Source organism: Protomyctophum bolini (genome assembly GCF_963924005.1).
Source record: "Protomyctophum bolini genome assembly, chromosome: 1".
Taxonomy (NCBI): Eukaryota; Metazoa; Chordata; class Actinopteri; order Myctophiformes; family Myctophidae; genus Protomyctophum; species Protomyctophum bolini.
In genome coordinates this window covers 6,384,247-6,403,360 of record NC_137862.1, presented here as the reverse complement: position 1 = coordinate 6,403,360, position 19,114 = coordinate 6,384,247, and the positions used below count along the sequence as shown (strand labels likewise).

At 43.9% G+C, this 19,114-nt stretch overlaps 1 protein-coding gene across 3 annotated transcripts in view; it reads right to left on the bottom strand.

Moving 5' to 3' along the window:
* Nucleotides 1-214: 214 nt before the first annotated feature.
* The window catches only part of usp10 (ubiquitin specific peptidase 10), a 47,657-nt gene continuing 28,757 nt past the window's right edge, over nt 215-19,114 (bottom strand). For 2 of the 3 annotated variants that reach the window (XM_080769370.1, XM_080769368.1), the window contains exons 7-15: nt 17,898-18,007; nt 17,632-17,690; nt 17,198-17,301; nt 16,514-16,613; nt 15,296-15,476; nt 11,729-11,894; nt 8,120-8,264; nt 6,807-6,872; nt 215-980 (exon numbers count right to left, since the gene is read on the bottom strand). In XM_080769370.1, the coding sequence (XP_080625496.1) occupies nt 793-980; nt 6,807-6,872; nt 8,120-8,264; nt 11,729-11,894; nt 15,296-15,476; nt 16,514-16,613; nt 17,198-17,301; nt 17,632-17,690; nt 17,898-18,007 (1,119 nt within the window). In that variant the 3' untranslated portion in view covers nt 215-792. The remainder of the gene's footprint in view (nt 981-6,806; nt 6,873-8,119; nt 8,265-11,728; nt 11,895-15,295; nt 15,477-16,513; nt 16,614-17,197; nt 17,302-17,631; nt 17,691-17,897; nt 18,008-19,114) is intronic. The other variant, XM_080769369.1, reaches the window with a different exon arrangement.

The following is a 19,114-nucleotide window of genomic DNA, read 5'->3' as shown; positions in this document are numbered from 1 at the left end:
TAGAGAATAAAAAAAGGGAAAAAAAAACAGCAGTCCAAATTGTAGCCTGGTGTGGTAGATAGTCTGATCGTCTGTTAATCCACTGTGCCTGGCCCCGCCCCCATCCCAATCCCAGAGCCTGGTTGTGGTTGCACAGAGTTGGAGAAGAGTCTCAGGTCCCTGCCCTTAAAATACCCCGACCCCCCCCCCCCCCCCCGCCCACACACACCCCCAGTCATTCAACGGTCCCTCATCGCAGCATTAAAAAAAAAATTAAAGAAAAGAAAAAAAAAACACACAACAAACAGCAGTGGTGGTGGAGCAACAGAGAAGAGAAAAGCAGTCACAGGGAAATCTTTCTGAACGGCTCGTTTCTCTTCTTCCAAAAAGAAAAACGGAACAGGAGATATTTAATAAAAAGGAAAAAGAAAAAGGTGTCGGAAAAGCTGGTTCTCTGGAAAGCAGGGACAAGGAAGGGGGAGGGAGAGGAAAATCTTGCAAGAGAAGAAGTTGGGCAGTGTTCCTGTTCATTAGTTTGGTGTGTATGCGTTTGTGTATTTTTATGGGGGTGTGTGTGTGTATGCGTGTTGTCTCTGTGTGTGTGTGTGCGTGTCTGTGTGTGCGTGCGTGTCTGTGTGCGTGCGCGCGTGGGGGCGGGTGCAAGTGTGCAGTCACGTGTGTAAATGTATGTGTATTGTTTGACGAGTGTTTTTTTTGCATGTATATTTTGCATGTTGTTCTTGTACTGTTCTGTGTATGCGTGGTGTGTGCGTGTGCGTGGTGGTGCGGTAGCGGCGGTAGGCCCGGTGGTCTCTACAGCAGGTCCACGCGGCGGTAGTACAGCAGGTAGGCGGTGCGCTCCTGGGTCTGCTTCACCACCTGGTACTGGCTGATGACCTTCACCGCCTGGTCGTCGATGCGCAGCCAGCCGTTCAGACCGATGTGGAAGACATCTGTGGTGTAATGGCCGCCCGTCGCGCTGTTCCCGTGGTGGTAGACCACTGTGGGAGGGGCATGTGCAGAGAGGGGGGGGGGGGGAGGAGACAATTACAGGATGTTTGTCCAATTACCAGTAGGGCTGTGTGTCCTACTGTCCTGTCCTACTGGTGAGAAGACAGTTACAGGAGGTCGTCCAATTACCAGTAGGGCTGTCTGTCCTACTGTCCTGTCCTACTGGTGAGAAGACAGTTACAGGATGTTTGTCCAATTACCAGTAGGGCTGTGTGTCCTACTGTCCTGTCCTACTGGTGAGAAGACAGTTACAGGATGCCGTCCAGTTACCAGTAGGGCTGTCTGTCTCCATCGGGACATTTTACTTGACGATTCATTGTAGTACAACTAATTGCGATGTGTTTTTGCGAACGCAAATTGCAGAGGGTGACAAATAACTTACAAAGACATTACTCACAATGAGCGGTAACTAAAGGATGTACTAAACAGGCTATATTTAACAATTTGCATACATTTAAAAGCAGAAATATTAAGTCCACATTGCAATGTGATGCTTTGTAATCCACCGGGTGAATTTGGTGATATTCACACAGTGGCCAATTTGCTCTTTAACCCATTTTGGCCGGGTAACCCCTTTTGGTGTTAGCATTACGTTATGCTTTAGCTATCGAAAAATAGCAGATCTACAAGCTCACAGCGCGCCATCCAGTGGCACGCTATGATTGCGATAAAAGTCAAAGAATTACTGGTATGTCATAATTGCGACAGACCTACAGCATGAGAAGAGAATTTCAGAGAGGTGGATTACCAGATCCAGCCATAACTTTGAGTCGTTTTGTCCCAATAATAACTATTAGCAGCTTTTAAAGGGATTTGGGGTATTCAGCTATGTAGGGCCCATCATTGTGTAATGTACAATAACTAAAGCAATGGAGGTCACACCGACCCCAGGGCATGAGTTAAAATCCAATATTGTAATAGTTCTTTTCAATACATGTCATGGAAAAAGTTTTGGTGGTAAGATGGACTGGGCAGTCATATCTGACTAGCAAGGACAGGATTTATTTTAGGGGGGCCAGGCAGGCAGTTCCAAATGAAAGCCTCCTTTCATCACCTAATGTGGACCCGTCTGTCCGACAGTGAAAAGGGCTCTAATATGGGCTCCGATCTGGAGGAAGTCAGAAATACAGAGTCACACGCAATACATTGACTTTAATACATGTATTATAACAAAAAATACATTCTTAGTCACAACATGGCCTGGTGTTAATGATCAGATATAAAACATCAGATAAGGTATATAAATCATATTCAATGAACTACTGAATTAAGACATAGGGAAGGGAAATGACTAGGTCATGTGCAGTAGGCATAACAGGAGATTTCCACTAGTATCCTTTTAAAATAAAAGGTGCTATATAGAAACATTATGTATTATGTAGGTTGTGTAAAACAAGTTGATATGAAATATGAACACGTTAGTGAAACAGTTGTCTCTGTTGTCTGTGATTGGCTGAACCATGAAAGACGGTCAGCCAATGAATAAACAAAAAGATTATTCTCTGCGAGCACTCTAGCACGCCAGGACAACGGGGAGTGTCCAGGAGTGACTCTATAGCCTCGCTTGGTGGCCAATACTTCTAATACTCCTACTGTACTACTCTGACTGAAGTCATGTTTAGAGTTGTAGTACAACTAGAATTTCGTGCGCGCTTCGCGCGCACTCATCCCAGAGCTACTTCGCCACGCACTATGGGAAGAAATAAATGGCGGGAGTTGACTCCACATGTAGTAACGGATGGGTTATTGGAAATGTACCATTGTTTTGTCCTGAATATTTCCACAGCCTAATTACTAAAGGATTGTGACTGTGGGACAGACATACAGTCTGACATACAATAGGCTACACGTGTGCACAGAGAATAAACAATGACCTATATGCCCAGATTTCTTAAATTAACATAGTTGGATTTTAACAGAAAGACAATGCCATAAATCAGTCAAAGTAAGTGACAGACTCAACAGTAGCACACAGCATGCAAGGCAGCGATGCATGCGTGCCAACATGTTTGTCCAGCTGAGATTTAGTGTCTCCATCTCTCTGTGGAAGAGGTTGCACATGACCTGTACGGCCACACTGAGGTGCTCCAACACAAACACAGACACAAAACAACACCACGCTGTTTGTCCAGTTGACCCAAATCAACACCAATACCTAGCCTGTTTGTCCAAAACACACTATCTGCTCGCCACGTTTCTACTTCGCCACAACCTAATGTTAGTAACAAATGTAGGGGAGAGCCGCCAAGGTTGTAACGCTTCACGGTTGTAACATGGACGTTATCTCTTGATTGGTCAACGCCACCATGATGCCATCGCGTCAGTATGTGTACAGCAACGTACTCTACGTGCCCAGGAAGTTTGAAGTGTTTACCTTCAAAATGCGTATAATTTTACACCTGGAGTATATGTGTGCTACAATTTTTGTCTTTGGTGTTGGTGAATAAAAATCCACATGGATGTGTTCATGCTTATGTTCTTCATTAGTTTGCATCGTGTTTAGACGGAATTCACGTTCATTCTGGTCTGTAAGCAACTGCAAAGAAAACTTGCAAAAGCGGGTCATTTGTAACATGTGTTACAAATGGTCCGCTTCCATTCAATGCCATTATATGTAATATTTACATATTTGACATATTGGCCAATATTATATGTTCTAAATTTGTATTGTATTGTGTAGTGTATTCTAAAAGTAGTTTAGGGTTGTATAACATTGTACAACTCAATCAATCAAACGTTTGTTTAATCAATGTATTGCCCCATTGAAAAAAAAGAAAAGCCCAAACTGGTACACCCGATACTATTTAATATTTCCCTTATGTTTGATACATTTTCTTATCACATCCATGGTATGAAAACAATGCTAAGGAGTTGCTTCAATGAAATATAATTGCTTTAAGCTGAAAACGGGTTATTAGTTATTATGTGTAGTGTAGTGTAGTCAACATGTTAAGGCTCGTACACAGTGGCCGGTATTTGCTGCGATTATGCTTTCGGGGAGCATTTTTGGCGCTGGCCGAGAAAAACCCCTGATCTGACGTTAAGTGCCCAAATGGTAGATCACGATCTACAAAGGCTTTGCAGGTAGACCACATGACATGGCACTAAAAATATATTTAATTTTAATATAAAAAACGATTTTTGCATCTGCCGCTTTAGATGACCTGAGATGACTTGATTGATTGACATCAAAAAGGGCCTGTCAGCTCAAACACACAATGCAATACTTGTTGTTGCTTACAATCATCAGTAGCAAAGTCAAATACCAACAAAAATAAAAGCCTACGATTTGCATTTTTCCCCCTCTATTTCCCATTCCATGTGCGTTTATATGAAAGGCCCCTCAATTACATTTTGTCACTATTTGCAGCAATGGGATGATAGTTTTATTTGGTGGGTATGTTGAGCTGGTGGTTTTGAAAGTAGCTCTCAAGTCCATAAAACAAACTAACATAGGCTACTTCTCTATAAGCAGAATCATGAATAGGCCTATTTAATTTATACAAAAGGAGAAGAGAGAGAGAGAGAGAGCAATGTGTTTGTGTCTCAAACTTTGTCTAATATTGTTTTAGAGCAGTGGTTCTCAAACATTGTCATGGCAAGAGCAAAGGACCCCCAATATTTTTTCAATGTACAAAAATAATCCCAAAATTGCGCATCTATAAATCCTAAGCATGTGAGCCGGGACTGTGTGTGTGTGTGTGTGTGTATATACATTCCGTCTGTAATTCCCTGTAGGCTTCACGTGAATAATGTTGTGTGCGCGCGTGCGGAGAAATAGTTATTTAATGAATCGCATGTTGGTGTGTGTGTGTGTGGGGGGGGGGCCTTACAGGCGTGCATGTGCGTGTGTGTGCGTGCAGGCGTATGTATACATTAGGGCTGTCACGATTCGCCTAGTCCACGATTCAATTCAATTTTGGATTTGCAGCTCACGATTCGATTCGATGTTCGATTCGCTATCACGATTCGCCTAGTCCACGATTCAATTCAATGTTCGATTTGAAGCTCACGATTTGCTTCGATGTTTGATTACATTTTTTCAATCTATTTTTTTAAAACCTTCTTTTTCAGCATTGAGGGCTATATTCATTATAATTTAGGCCAATATCTTGGTTTGTAAAGAAAAACACTTGTTTCCCAATAAGTCACATTTATTTTCTATAAATAACAAATCAGAATGAGAATAAGAAAAGGTTTAACAACTTTGGGTTTTATGCCCTAACATTTTTTAAATGTTTCTTTAAGATGAGATGACTTGTAACATTCTTGTTAAGCTCTAAGTAAGTAAATGAAAGGAAAAAAAAAAAAGACAAATAGTATATAGACCCATCTGTTGTTAGTTCAAATATTAAATACTAATTTAAGTGTGTAATTTCACTTAGACACTACCTGGTTATAAATAGCTGCAGTAGGCTACACCATTTTATGCAGTATTTTATACTATTTCTATTTAGTGTACATTTAGTGGATGTGGCTTACATCCGGTCTAAAGCCCACCCACTGTATGCGCTGATTTCCATACACAATCCGTATCCTCCCCTCACCGGATGTTGAATTAACAGTACTAACGGCCATATATTTGACGATCGTCGTCGCTGTCTACAACAGCACTGGCCATGGTGAAACGCAACAGCCGTCTCGTTCTCTCACTTGTCAACTCCTCTCTGTGTGTGTGTGTGTGTGTGTGTGTGTGTGTGACTGAGTGTGTGTGTGTGTGGCACTGCTCCGATACAGTTGGATTTTCGTCTCTTTTTTTTCTCCATGCATTCGCATGGGCGGAATGGCCCGGCCGCTCGCGGAAGTAAATTGGCTGTGTGGCGAAAATAGGCAAAGTGATCGGTGTAAGGGTGATATTTTGGCCCAATCCGATTATTGACAAAGAACAATGTTGATGTAACTAAGGGAATCGTCGAGTCATTTATTTTGTAAATAAAGAGATTTAGATGGAATAAGCGAAATAGCGATCGTATAATCTCTCCTGTTCCTTCTGTCTCTCATCAATGTCCTGCGCGAGATCAGATTCTGTGCTGCGCGAGATGACATAGTCAAGCTAGTGTGGGGGCGGGGCTGGTAAGAGAGGGCAGTGTTGCCAGGTTTGCGAATTGTAAGCGAGTTGCAGTGTATGCAAGTAGCGTGGTTAAATTCCTTGTGTTGTGGCAACAGCGTAGGGCGCAGCAAATACGACATTGAGGGGTAGAAACCATCCCGGGCGCGTGGTTCATGTAACATGTGTGTCACTGTGAAAGACTGGCCCCATTAAGTGAACGTAGTTGGCGTAGTAGACGCCAACATGACGATTTTGGTAGACGCCAACATGACGATTGTGACGTAGGCTGTTGACGTTGAGCAATAACAGCGTGTTTCATAAAAGTATTATTTGCAGAGTAAATAAGACACTTGAAGGGCTAAAAAATAGGCTATGTCAGTTCGGGGAGCGTGGCGAATTTATTTTGCATATAGAGATGTGTGGTGAAAGTGTGGTTCGGTCGGAGATAGAGCATGAAGAATGAGTATGGGTACACCTTTTCACTTGTATATATAGATAATACAGCATAGCATGGGTGGCCAATACTTCTAATACTCCTACTGCTCTGATTGAAGTCATGTTTAGAGTTGTAGTACAATAATACAGGATAGTATGGGTGGCCAATACTTCTAATACTCCTACTGCTCTGACTGAAGTCATGTTTAGAGTTGTAGTACAATAATACAGGATAGTATGGGTGGCCAATACTTCTAATACTCCTACTGCTCTGACTGAAGTCATGTTTAGAGTTGTAGTACACTAATACACAGTACAATACATCACGTACCTGCAAAGAGCCTGTATGTTCTTTGGCCTTTCACGACTTTGCTTCGCACTCCAGAGGACAAGAGGTCTGGAAAAAAACAACAACAATGTAACAAATAAATCAAGAGAGAATAATTAATGAATCAATGTACCCGAAGCACAAGGCTAAAAAAAAAAGAAAATCCTGTGAAAATTAACATTTCAATAATCCTATTCAAAACTCGAAAGCCTCATCCAAAATGTCAAATAACTGCGGTGTATAATAGATCGGTAAGGCTCTAGTGCAGGGGCTTTCAACTGATTATGAACCAGGGACCACCACCCTGACTGAGAATCAACCTGGGGACCACTGTTGAGTTGGGAAGAGGGGGATATGGGTGTGGGGCTGTGGGGGGAAATTAACCTTCCATATTAACTCATTCTGGCCGGGAACCCATTTTGGTGTCGGCATCATGTCGTGCTTTAGCTATTGAAAAATAGCAGATCTACAAGCTCATAGCGCGCCACCGAGTGGCGCGCTACGAGCTTGTAGGTCTGCTATTATTTTTTTTAATCGAAGAACGACTGACATTTTTAGAATCTGATCTCAGGTCAGAATGGGTTCATCAGACCAGTGTGTGTCCAGTGGAAACCTCGTATGAATCTGATCTCAGGTCAGAATGGGTTAAACTCACGATGCTGTTCATTGCAACTTGACGAGCAGTGAGCAGACATTACATCGAGTATGGGCATATTTCTTTATAATGGTGACTCAACCAGGCAATCCGGTATACCTATGTACTTTCCCTTGAAATTCTAACTCCCTTTTCTGTGGAAGTTCTTGGCGTCCGACTTCCCAGTAACTGACAACAATTGATGTGTCATCGTACGCCTACAGAATACTTTCCTACGTACTAAATGCATGGTCAGGGACCACATTCCATACCTTCACGGACCACCAGTGAGTGGTCCACAGACCACCAGTTGAAAACCCATGCTCTAGTGGCGGCGGTGGCTCAGGGGTAGAGTGCCTGGATGGGAACCGCAAGGTTGCCAGTTCGAACCCGGGCTCCCCCAGAGTTACTGTCGAAGTGTCCTTGAGCAAGACACTGAACCCCTAATTGCTCCCGATGTGCTAGTTGGTGCCTTGCATGGTTTCCGCTGCCATCGGTGTGTGAATGGGTGAATGTAATGCACAATCTATGTAAAGCGCCTTGGATAAAGGCGCTATATAAATGCACCATTTACCATTTACCATTTAGTGTGCCAACGAGAACGGTATGCATACGAGTTCAGTGGGGTTCCTGTGAGACAGACAAGCGATAAGGTACAAAGGGGTCGATGCATAGTCGGTACCTTTGCTGATTTCCAGGTCGACGGGGTAGTCGATGGTCTTCACCAGTTTCTGGCAGCCTCCAGTCTTCTCAAACACGAACCTCTTGAGATGGAGCACGAGCACTGGGGGGAGCTCTTCAAGAGTTACCCTCCGACTGATCTCAATCTGGAACAAGGAACAGAAAAGAGACGTTATGAAGAATAAAAGGCATGAAAAGATGTTGATAAATTGTGGATGGAACAATATCATCGTACTAGGATTCAGTCAATGTGTGTCTGTGTGTCAGAAACACAGCCGTATCTCCTCACCGCCTGCACTAACCGCTCCCACTTTTCACACAGGCATTGACCATAATAATATGGAGGTTTTAACAAAGCCCTTTTTTCAATTTAACAAATTATAAATTAATAATTAATTTATTAGTGAATTAAAAATGCGAAAACACACCCAGGGTGCAGTACGCCCGTGGCCACAAGGGGGGGGGGGGGGGGTGCAGGGCTAGTATATCTAAATATAGAGATTAAGAATAGGAGGGACAGGTAGACAGACGCCTTATGAGACGACGTCACGCTGATAAGTACCAGCATGCGCACACAGGCCGGTAGAACCAAGAAGAACCGTGTCTCTCATAAGATGCAATGGAAAGGTTCTAACTGCGGTCACGTGTAAAAATGCACCATCAAACTTTCAGATGCCGATTTTCTCCCAGTGTGGAGGAAGAATGATTAAGATTTTTATTGTGATTTTCACCCTTGAAATATATAATCCTTGGTTTCCGCTGTGTGTGAACAATAATAGCGAGATCCAAAGCAGTCGTCCTCAAAACCACACCTCGCTGTCACAACGCAGGGATCACGTCAGGGAGCGCTGTGATCACGGCAGGGAGCGCTGTGATCACGGCAGGGAGCGCTGTGATCACGGCAGGGAGCGCTGTGATCACGTCAGGGAGCGCTGTGATCACGTCAGGGAGCGCTGTGATCACGGCAGGGAGCGCTGTGATCACGGCAGGGAGCGCTGTGATCACGGCAGGGAGCGCTGTGATCACGGCAGGCAGCAGAGCCTGCTCGTGCACGTCGTACAGCTGCAGCCCATCGACTACATAAAGTACAATTTATGCTTTGTCCCTCGAAGGTGGCGCACACAGAGCACGGCCCGGAATAGCTCACAACCGCGACACAACATGAACTTGTATATCAGCTGTTCTCTGTGCGCAATACTGTTGCGCAATGAAGTATAAATGGAGGAGGTTGATTTAACTGAAACCAGTGATTCCCGAAACAGGTTTGGAGATCTGTTGGGAATTGATTACATGAAACAGTCACCCTGTGACCAGCCTCAATGTTTGTAAACTAATAATTGGTCTATTCCAAGGGCCAAAGGACTAATCTCCTTACATTAAATCTTCATTAAGCTTTTAATTTCCAAACAAAACGTCACAAAAGAAAACCCACAATGAAGCCTTTAGCTTTGGCGTTTCATTTGTCAGAAACACTCGCCTGTTGAGAGCTTTGATCCAGCGACTCATCAATCACATTTGGACTGATGCTGCGTTCACACGGGCAGATGCAAAGATTCACCGCATCATTTGTCACTTTGTATCTGAAGTTGAAGCCAGTTCAACTTATTTGTAGCTTTAAATCTTTTGTAGCAGCTACAAAGCTTTGTAGCTTCACGTCACTGTGGCTGATAGTGAAAATGAACGGTAGACTCTTTGCACCCGCCGTGTGAACGCCTGGGACTCCAGTCGACATGTGACACGTCTTGTAGATATTCTATCTTCACAATTATTGACAGTTGTTGAACATTTCTGGAAATACGACTTTATTTTGGCGGGAAATGTCTACATTTTAATACAGCTGTCCATTGATATGATAAAGAAAATGTACTGAACAAATAATTCCTCTTTTAAGTACAAATTTAAAAGGGGAACTTTCACTCGTAGTCCGAGTCATATTTGACCAGGAGTATCTATACTCTGACTCAGGTACTGGGGTTGAGACCAGGAGTATTGTTACTTTGACTCAGGTACTGGGGTTGAGACCAGGAGTATTGTTACTTTGACTCAGGTACTGGGGTTGAGACCAGGAGTATTGTTACTTTGACTCAGGTACTGGGGTTGAGACCAGGAGTATTGTTACTTTGACTCAGGTACTGGGGTTGAGACCAGGAGTATTGTTACTTTGACTCAGGTACTGGGGTTGAGACCAGGAGTATTGTTACTTTGACTCAGGTACTGGGGTTGAGACCAGGAGTATTGTTACTTTGACTCAGGTACTGGGGTTGAGACCAGGAGTATTGTTACTTTGACTCAGGTACTGGGGTTGAGACCAGGAGTATTGTTACTTTGACTCAGGTACTGGGGTTGAGACCAGGAGTATTGTTACTTTGACTCAGGTACTGGGGTTGAGACCAGGAGTATTGTTACTTTGACTCAGGTACTGGGGTTGAGACCAGGAGTATTGTTACTTTGACTCAGGTACTGGGGTTGAGACCAGGAGTATTGTTACTTTGACTCAGGTACTGGGGTTGAGACCAGGAGTATTGTTACTTTGACTCAGGTACTGGGGTTGAGACCAGGAGTATTGTTACTTTGACTCAGGTACTGGGGTTGAGACCAGGAGTATTGTTACTTTGACTCAGGTACTGGGGTTGAGACCAGGAGTATTGTTACTTTGACTCAGGTACTGGGGTTGAGACCAGGAGTATTGTTACTTTGACTCAGGTACTGGGGTTGAGACCAGGAGTATTGTTACTTTGACTCAGGTACTGGGGTTGAGACCAGGAGTATTGTTACTCTGACTCAGGTACTGGGGTTGAGACCAGGAGTATTGTTACTCTGACTCAGGTACTGGGGTTGAGACCAGGAGTATTGTTACTTTGACTCAGGTACTGGGGTTGAGACCAGGAGTATTGTTACTTTGACTCAGGTACTGGGGTTGAGACCAGGAGTATTGTTACTTTGACTCAGGTACTGGGGTTGAGACCAGGAGTATTGTTACTTTGACTCAGGTGCTGGGGTTGAGACCAGGAGTATTGTTACTTTGACTCAGGTACTGGGGTTGAGCACTTTGTCCACCACTGGAAAACACAAGGTAACACAAGGTAACAGCTGTAGACCAGAAAGATGGGCATGCCAGTAAGAGAGGCTCCACTGTCCAGCTGTAGAGCAGATGTGCACATCAGCAGCTCTGTCAATATGCTAAAGGCTCTCCGTTCTTCAAACAATGTGGTTTTCAAACAAATAGATTTCCTTCAGTACTATCCCCTCAGGGCATGCACTGGGGAAACCTTTCGCTAGTGTCCACAAACCAATGGAAGCAGCAGCTAATACGATATATATATATATTTTGTAACATGCCCAGAAATCTCCTTTTCATTCAATTTGTAAACACACATTGTGATTCACTAAACAAATCTTTGAACAACACTGATGTCAAAAGCGACCAAAACCCCAAATGTAGTCTGAGGAAGATTAAAGGCATACCTCCTGCTTGCTCTTAGTAGTGTAAAGATGAAAGGCGTACCTCCTGCTTGCTCTTAGTAGTGTAGATTACAGTAGTGTAGAGTACAGATTAAAGGCGTACCTCCTGCTTGCTCTTAGTAGTGTAGATTACAGATTAAAGGCGTACCTCCTGCTTGCTCTTAGTAGTGTAGCCCTGGACAGACTCCCGTGCCACCAGGGTCTCCAGCGCCTCGTGGACCGAACGGATCTTCTCTGACTGAATGTCCAGTTGTAAGGTAAAGAATGGCTGCAGAGTGGCCGACTCCTTAGAGTTCTGCTGGTACACCACCGATCTGAGGACACACACACACACACACACACACACACACACAGGTTAAAGTGGTTTTCAAACATTTTCATGTCAAAGACACCCAAACCGATATGTATTCTGGCCACGTATCCCCATAAGAAAAGGCTTATTGTTTCAACTGTTCCAATTTAGCTGGGGACCCGCTGGAAACTCCTGGGGGATTGTTAATAGAACGCCATTTACTGTAGAATAGATCAACGATATAACATTATGGTGTGATGATAATATTATACTCTTAGGCCAGTCAACGGTCTTCCCTGTGGGTTATGTTTGGTGCTGATGCGTAGCCCCCAATCCCCCCCCTGGGTTAACGCATTTTGGACGGAGGTCGAAAAAAAAGGCTTCTAAATCCTACATTTTTCTGAAACCCCATGTTTCTATGTCAGTGGTTCTCACAGGGTTAAACCCATGTTTCTATGTCAGTGGTTCTCACAGGGTTAAACCCATGTTTCTATGTCAGTGGTTCTCACAGGGTTAAACCCATGTTTCTACGTCAGTGGTGCTCAACCTTTTCCATGTCAAGGAAAAGGTCTCTATCTCTATTGGCCCACGGACCCGCGTAAAATATGTAGTTCCAGGGACCCCCCCAGAAGCAAATATTTTAGTTAAAAATGTTCGCTCTTAAATATATATATTCAATGATTTGCGCCACATTTTAACGATTTTTCAAAAATAGCAGACCTACAAGATGTAGATTGTAGATCTGCTATTTTTCAATAGCTAAAGCATAACGTAATGCTTAAAACACCAAAAGGGGTTCCCGCCCAAAATGGGTTGCACCTAGGCAACAATCGACCAGGGAGTGATTTCCCAGGAGGCCAAAGGGGGTTTCTAATGAACGGGACTGTTATTATGAGAATACAATTTGCTTGTTTTGCTTTAGCTATTGAAAAATTGCAGATCTACAAGCTCATAGCGCGCCACCGAGTGGCGCGCTACAAGCTTGTAGGTCTGCTATTTTTGAAAAATCGAAGAACGACTGACACAGAAACATAGCTTTTTCAGAAAACTGTCAGGATGTAGAAGATATTTTTAGAATCTGATCTCAGGTCAGAATGGGTTGCGGTCCCGGTCCAGAGGGACACTAGAGGTGGCTGGTAGCGGGCCTGTTTGTGATGGCACCCTGATCAGGGTCTGGAGCACCGGGCCAGCGGCGGTACCGCCAACACAGGGGGGCCCAGATAAAGATGGCACTACGCTCTTTCAGCCCTCGTATTAACTTGCAACGGCGCCACAGCCAAGCAAAAGAAACGCAAGGACACGCCACTGCTTCCACACCACAGCTCTTCTACTCAGCAAGAAGAAAAATAAGCTCAGGGCAAGAAGAAAAGAAACACTGACAATCACTGCAGCTTAGGCCGAGAAACGGGTCCAAGCCACCAGTGTTTCTCCATAGAAATGCCATGGGAGGCGCACTTGCGCACTCTGCCCAAACCCAACCAGGCCCGACCCGGCCGGGCCTAAAATGTATGGTAATCTAGCCTCGGTCCCAGGCTTACTTATCTGCGAAAAGAAAAGCCTGGTCACAACGTAAGGCAGAGAAGCATAAAGAAAAGCCTGGTCACAACGTAAGGCAGAGAAGCATAAAGTAAAGCCTGGTCACAACGTAAGGCAGAGAAGCATAAAGTAAAGCCTGGTCACAACGTAAGGCAGAGAAGCATAAAGTAAAGCCTGGTCACAACGTAAGGCAGAGAAGCATGAAGTAAAGCCTGGTCACAACGTAAGGCAGAGAAGCATAAAGTAAAGCCTGGTCACAACGTAAGGCAGAGAAGCATAAAGTAAAGCCTGGTCACAACGTAAGGCAGAGAAGCATGAAGTAAAGCCTGGTCACAACGTAAGGCAGAGAAGCATAAAGTAAAGCCTGGTCACAACGTAAGGCAGAGAAGCATAAAGTAAAGCCTGGTCACAACGTAAGGCAGAGAAGCATAAAGTAAAGCCTGGTCACAACGTAAGGCAGAGAAGCATAAAGTAAAGCCTGGTCACAACGTAAGGCAGAGAAGCATAAAGTAAAGCCTGGTCACAACGTAAGGCAGAGAAGCATAAAGTAAAGCCTGGTCACAACGTAAGGCAGAGAAGCATAAAGTAAAGCCTGGTCACAACGTAAGGCAGAGAAGCATAAAGTAAAGCCTGGTCACAACGTAAGGCAGAGAAGCATAAAGTAAAGCCTGGTCACAACGTAAGGCAGAGAAGCATAAAGTAAAGCCTGGTCACAACGTAAGGCTGAGAAGCTAAAAGAAAAGCCTGGTCACAACGTAAGGCTGAGAAGCTAAAAGAAAAGCCTGGTCACAACGTAAGGCAGAGAAGCATAAAGTAAAGCCTGGTCACAACGTAAGGCAGAGAAGCATAAAGTAAAGCCTGGTCACAACGTAAGGCAGAGAAGCATAAAGTAAAGCCTGGTCACAACGTAAGGCAGAGAAGCATAAAGTAAAGCCTGGTCACAACGTAAGGTAGAGAAGCATAAAGTAAAGCCTGGTCACAACGTAAGGCTGAGAAGCTAAAAGAAAAGCCTGGTCACAACGTAAGGCTGAGAAGCTAAAAGAAAAGCCTGGTCACAACGTAAGGCAGAGAAGCATAAAGTAAAGCCTGGTCACAACGTAAGGCGGAGAAGCTATCGGCGGACGTATCCTCCCGGAACATCCGTCAGATGCATTTCCCCTGGATACGATATTTTCCCGACCAATCACAACACTTGTTTCATTCGCGGAGAATGTAAACTGATTTGTAAAGCATCAACGTCATTTCCTTGGGCAATACTTCCGCTAAAATCCCGCAACTTCCACTGATAGTCTTTTCAGCGTAGGTCTTGCCCAGGGTGATGCTAATCAGTAGGGCCGGACCTCGGTCTCCATGGGATTTCTCTGTTTGTGAATTTATCTATTAATGAAGACTGACGTTTCACTTTGTGTAGAGTTAATTAGTCGTGTCGGGCCTGATCGGTTAGGGCCCAGTTAGGGCTGGGCCTTAATTTTCAGGCCCGTTGAGAACTCTACTCGCGATGCAAAAACATCAGATCCCTCTAGCTAAACTATGAAGAAAAACAGCAACCCGTCATTGTGAATATTGTGCAGGCATAGTGTCAATGTGGGATTACATTTTAGATAACACAAATGTTCGTTTTTCTGCTCCTGCAGCATTATGACTGACACACAAGCCTAGTCGAGACAGAATAAAGGACATGTTGTACCACGCCTAGGAAGGGAGGCCATCACTGAAAACACAGCTCCCATGGTAACGTGGACATTTAGACAACGCATTAATACTACAACCTGAAACAGGAGGTTTCAAAAGAAAATGCCATTATGTACATTATGTGTGTGTGTCTATGAGTTACGTAATTGGGATTTTCTTTTTGTGCATTATTTGTCCATTTTACCAGGGGCTTACCTGATGTGCCCACCAAATATGTCGGTGATAGGCGTGCGGACAAAATCGGCTTGGCGAGTGATGGAGGTCTTGTTTCGCGGGCCGACCTGTTCCCACTCATCCTCGCTCCCTTCCTCTTCCTTATCAGCAGGTTGTTCTTCCACAGCTGGCTGGGTCTCAGGGCCGTTGGGAGTAGGAGTCTCTGTTGCATCAACACAGAGGAAAGAACGAACCAATAAAAAGGTATGCACGTTGGCCTGGAAAAGCAGAAACACAACCTGAATTGCAACAAACACTAGGGTGAAGGAGTTTAAGTATCTCTGGGTCTTGTTCACGACGGAGAAGGAGATCAGCCGGAGAATGGGAGCGGCAGGGGCGGTATTGCAGTCGCTGTATCGCACTGTTGTGACGAAAAGAGAGTTGAGCCAGAAGGCAAAGCTCTCTGTCTACCGAGCAATCTCCGTTCCTACTCTCACCTATGGTCATGAAGTGTTCCTACTCTCACCCTATGGTCATGAAGTGTTCCTACTCTCACCTATGGTCATGAAGTGTTCCTACTCTCACCTATGGTCATGAAGTGTGGGTCATGACCGAAAGAATAAGGTCGCGAATACAAGCGGGCGAAATGAGTTTTCTTCGACGGGTGGCTGGCGTCTCCCTTAGAGATAGGGTGAGAAGTTCAGTCACACGAGAGAGACTCGGAGTAGAGCCGCTGCTCCTTCGCCTGGAAAGGAGCCAGCTGAGGTGGTTCGTGCATCTGGTTAGGATGCCTCTCGGGCGCCTCCCTAGGGAGGTCCTCGACGCACGTCCCACTGGAGGAGACCCCGGGGCAGACCAAGGGTCACGTCCCACTGGGAGGAGACCAAGGCACAGTTGGAGGAAACACATCGACTCACTGGCCTTGGAACGTCTCGGAATCCCCCAGGAGGAGGTCACTAATGTTGCTCTGGAGAGGGAAGTCTGCATGTAGCACTCTGGTGGAGCTGTTGCCCCTGCGACACGACTACGGATAAGCGGTTGAAGATGGATGGATGGATGGACTAGGGGAATCAATTATGTTTCTAAGCATGTCCCCTTTATGGCACTGTGTCCACCAAAGTGTTTCTCCCCAGCTCAAAAACAGACTCATCTAAAACCAACCCCAACCCTCCCGGGATAAATTTTTTTAAACTCTCTGCAAACATGGCGTAAATATGCAGCACTTGCATCGAAAAACTATAAAAAAAACCTACTACTTACTCTCTTCCTGAGGCGAGATTAGTTTCTTCAAAGCCAGCATCTCTTCATGCAATCCGTTAAGAGTGAAGCCCAGGTACTCTTCAGCGTCCTCTTGTCGACCCTGGGAACAGTCATCAGCTCTAATTAATACATTCTGCTAATTAATACATTCTGCCAATGGGAACAGTCATCAGCTCTAATTAATACATTCTGCCAATTAATACATTCTGCCAATGGGAACAGTCATCAGCTCTAATTAATACATTCTGCTAATTAATACATTCTGCCAATGGGAACAGTCATCAGCTCTAATTAATACATTCTGCCAATGGGAACAGTCATCAGCTATAATTAATACATTCTGCCAAGTGAGCCTCTCCAATGTTAACAGCACTGACTCACACACACACCCCTAACCAAGAATGTTTAGAAGGTGAGATAGGACTAGTTTAACCTTATTGATAAATGTTGAGTGTCCACAAGAACCTCCTGATTCAGATATTTTTAACGTAATTAATTTGAATTATGAATGAGTGTGTGACTCAATTCAGGTGTGTTCACTGTTCACCCATTAATAAAAGCCTTTTGGAAATTTTGAACCTGTACATTTTCTTCAGTAACAATTTGTCCCAGTTTGATAAGAAAAGCATTTACAGTTTGTAGTCATAGGGTTATCTCTTCCGTGCAGAAGCAGGATGCACATACCTTCTCAGAGAGGCTGGACTTGATGAGAGTGAGCAGTCTGTAAATGTACGTTGGCTCAAACGGTACACCGGGTCGGATGTCTTTCGTTATCTTATCACCAGCTGCTGTGGAAAATAGTGAAATGTTCAATGATGTCATAATCGTAATTAGTGACACCGGAAGAAACAGACAAATAAGTAAATATATACCATACATATTGAGGATAATAAGAGTACCGAAGTTTGATGTAATTTCCGTTATCGTTACACCCTTGGATCGCAGGGCTGTGTGTCCCCCCCTCCCCCCCCCCCATTCTAAATCATAGTCTTTTTAGCATCACAAGTAAGAACTGTGTTCCTATTTATGAATAGATTTCATATATTTTGAATGGAGAACTAAAATGACCCAGGGGGCTTCAAGACTTCCGTCTTTAGAGATGCGGTCATGCATCTTACCTTGCTGTTTGGCTTTAGATGGCACAGGCATGTTGTTGAACTCATTCACAAGCCGTACGCTGTGTGGCACACAAAGAAAGACAATGTGACATTAATTACGTTAACAGATCTACAAGCTTGTAGGTCGTGCTATTTTAGAAAAAAATCGTGAAAATATTTATTATTTATCAATTGAATTTCTACATGAATCCAGCGTTTTCAGTCCATGCTTTATATAACTTATAACTGTGCATAAAGAATGGTGCTCTGCGTCACACAGTACTTACAAGTTGTCTATCATGGGGGTGGAGGTGCACAGTCTCTGCGTCTCATTATGCAGAGGAATAGACTTCATTAGGTGATACATGGGGGGGCACGCCACCAGGGCCTGGAGGGTCTGAGGGCTCTGAGTCAAGGGACAAACGCTCATAAGGAACAGGAGTATGAGGGACAAACGGTCATAAGGAACAGGAGTATGAGGGACAAACGCTCATAAGGAACAGGAGTATGAGGGACAAACGCTCATAAGGAACAGGAGTATGAGGGACAAACGGTCATAAGGAACAGGAGTAGGACAGTAGTAGGACAGTAGTATGACAGCACTTCCACAATAAGGAACGGAACACTCTAAACTGAATATAAACTGTGGACGAACTAAAGGAAAAACGTGATAAATTTAACCCATTCTTTGATCCGAGATCAGATTCTATAAATGTCTTCTACATCCCGACAGTTTTCTGAAAAAGCCTATGTTTCTGTGTCAGTGGTTCTTCGATTTTTCAGAAATAGCAGACCTACAAGCTATTTTAAATAGCTAAAGCATAACATAATGCTAACACCAAAAGGGGTTAATAATTCCATGTGCTAGAAAACTGGAACGCATGTCTCAAACAGTCTTTAGCTGCTGATAAGGTTCATTGAGCTATATATATATATATATATATATATATATATATATATATATATATATATATATATACACACACACACACACACGTAATATTTTCAAACCCAGGATGTCTTTTTGTTACAGCAGTAGCATAAGCTTATTAGCCTTTACATTTAGGATGCCAAAAATTGATACTACAGGAATTGTATGAGTTACTTCATTAGTGTTTTTCCACCCTCACCAGACACTTGTCACATTAGCAAGAAGGTTTTTGAATGATGTGTCCTTGAGTTTCTGTAAAATGGCTTGGGTGAGATTCATCATTGAAACTACATTTCTTGGCTTGGCCATGTCTCTTAGTTTAAAAGAAATATTCTATTTTCCTGGCTCTCCCTTGCAATATGACAAGTGTCAGCTGAGGAAAAACAACCAACTAAAATTCAAAATGTCACAGTATATCCCTCTATGGCCCTTATTATCCACATGCTCCCGTCAACTCTTATGACATTTTGATATTATGATACTGTCCAAAATGTGACAACCTGTGACAGGTTTCACGTTTCATTTCAAAATTGAGCAATGCAAGATCTGGGCAAAAATGGCTTAGGTTAGCCA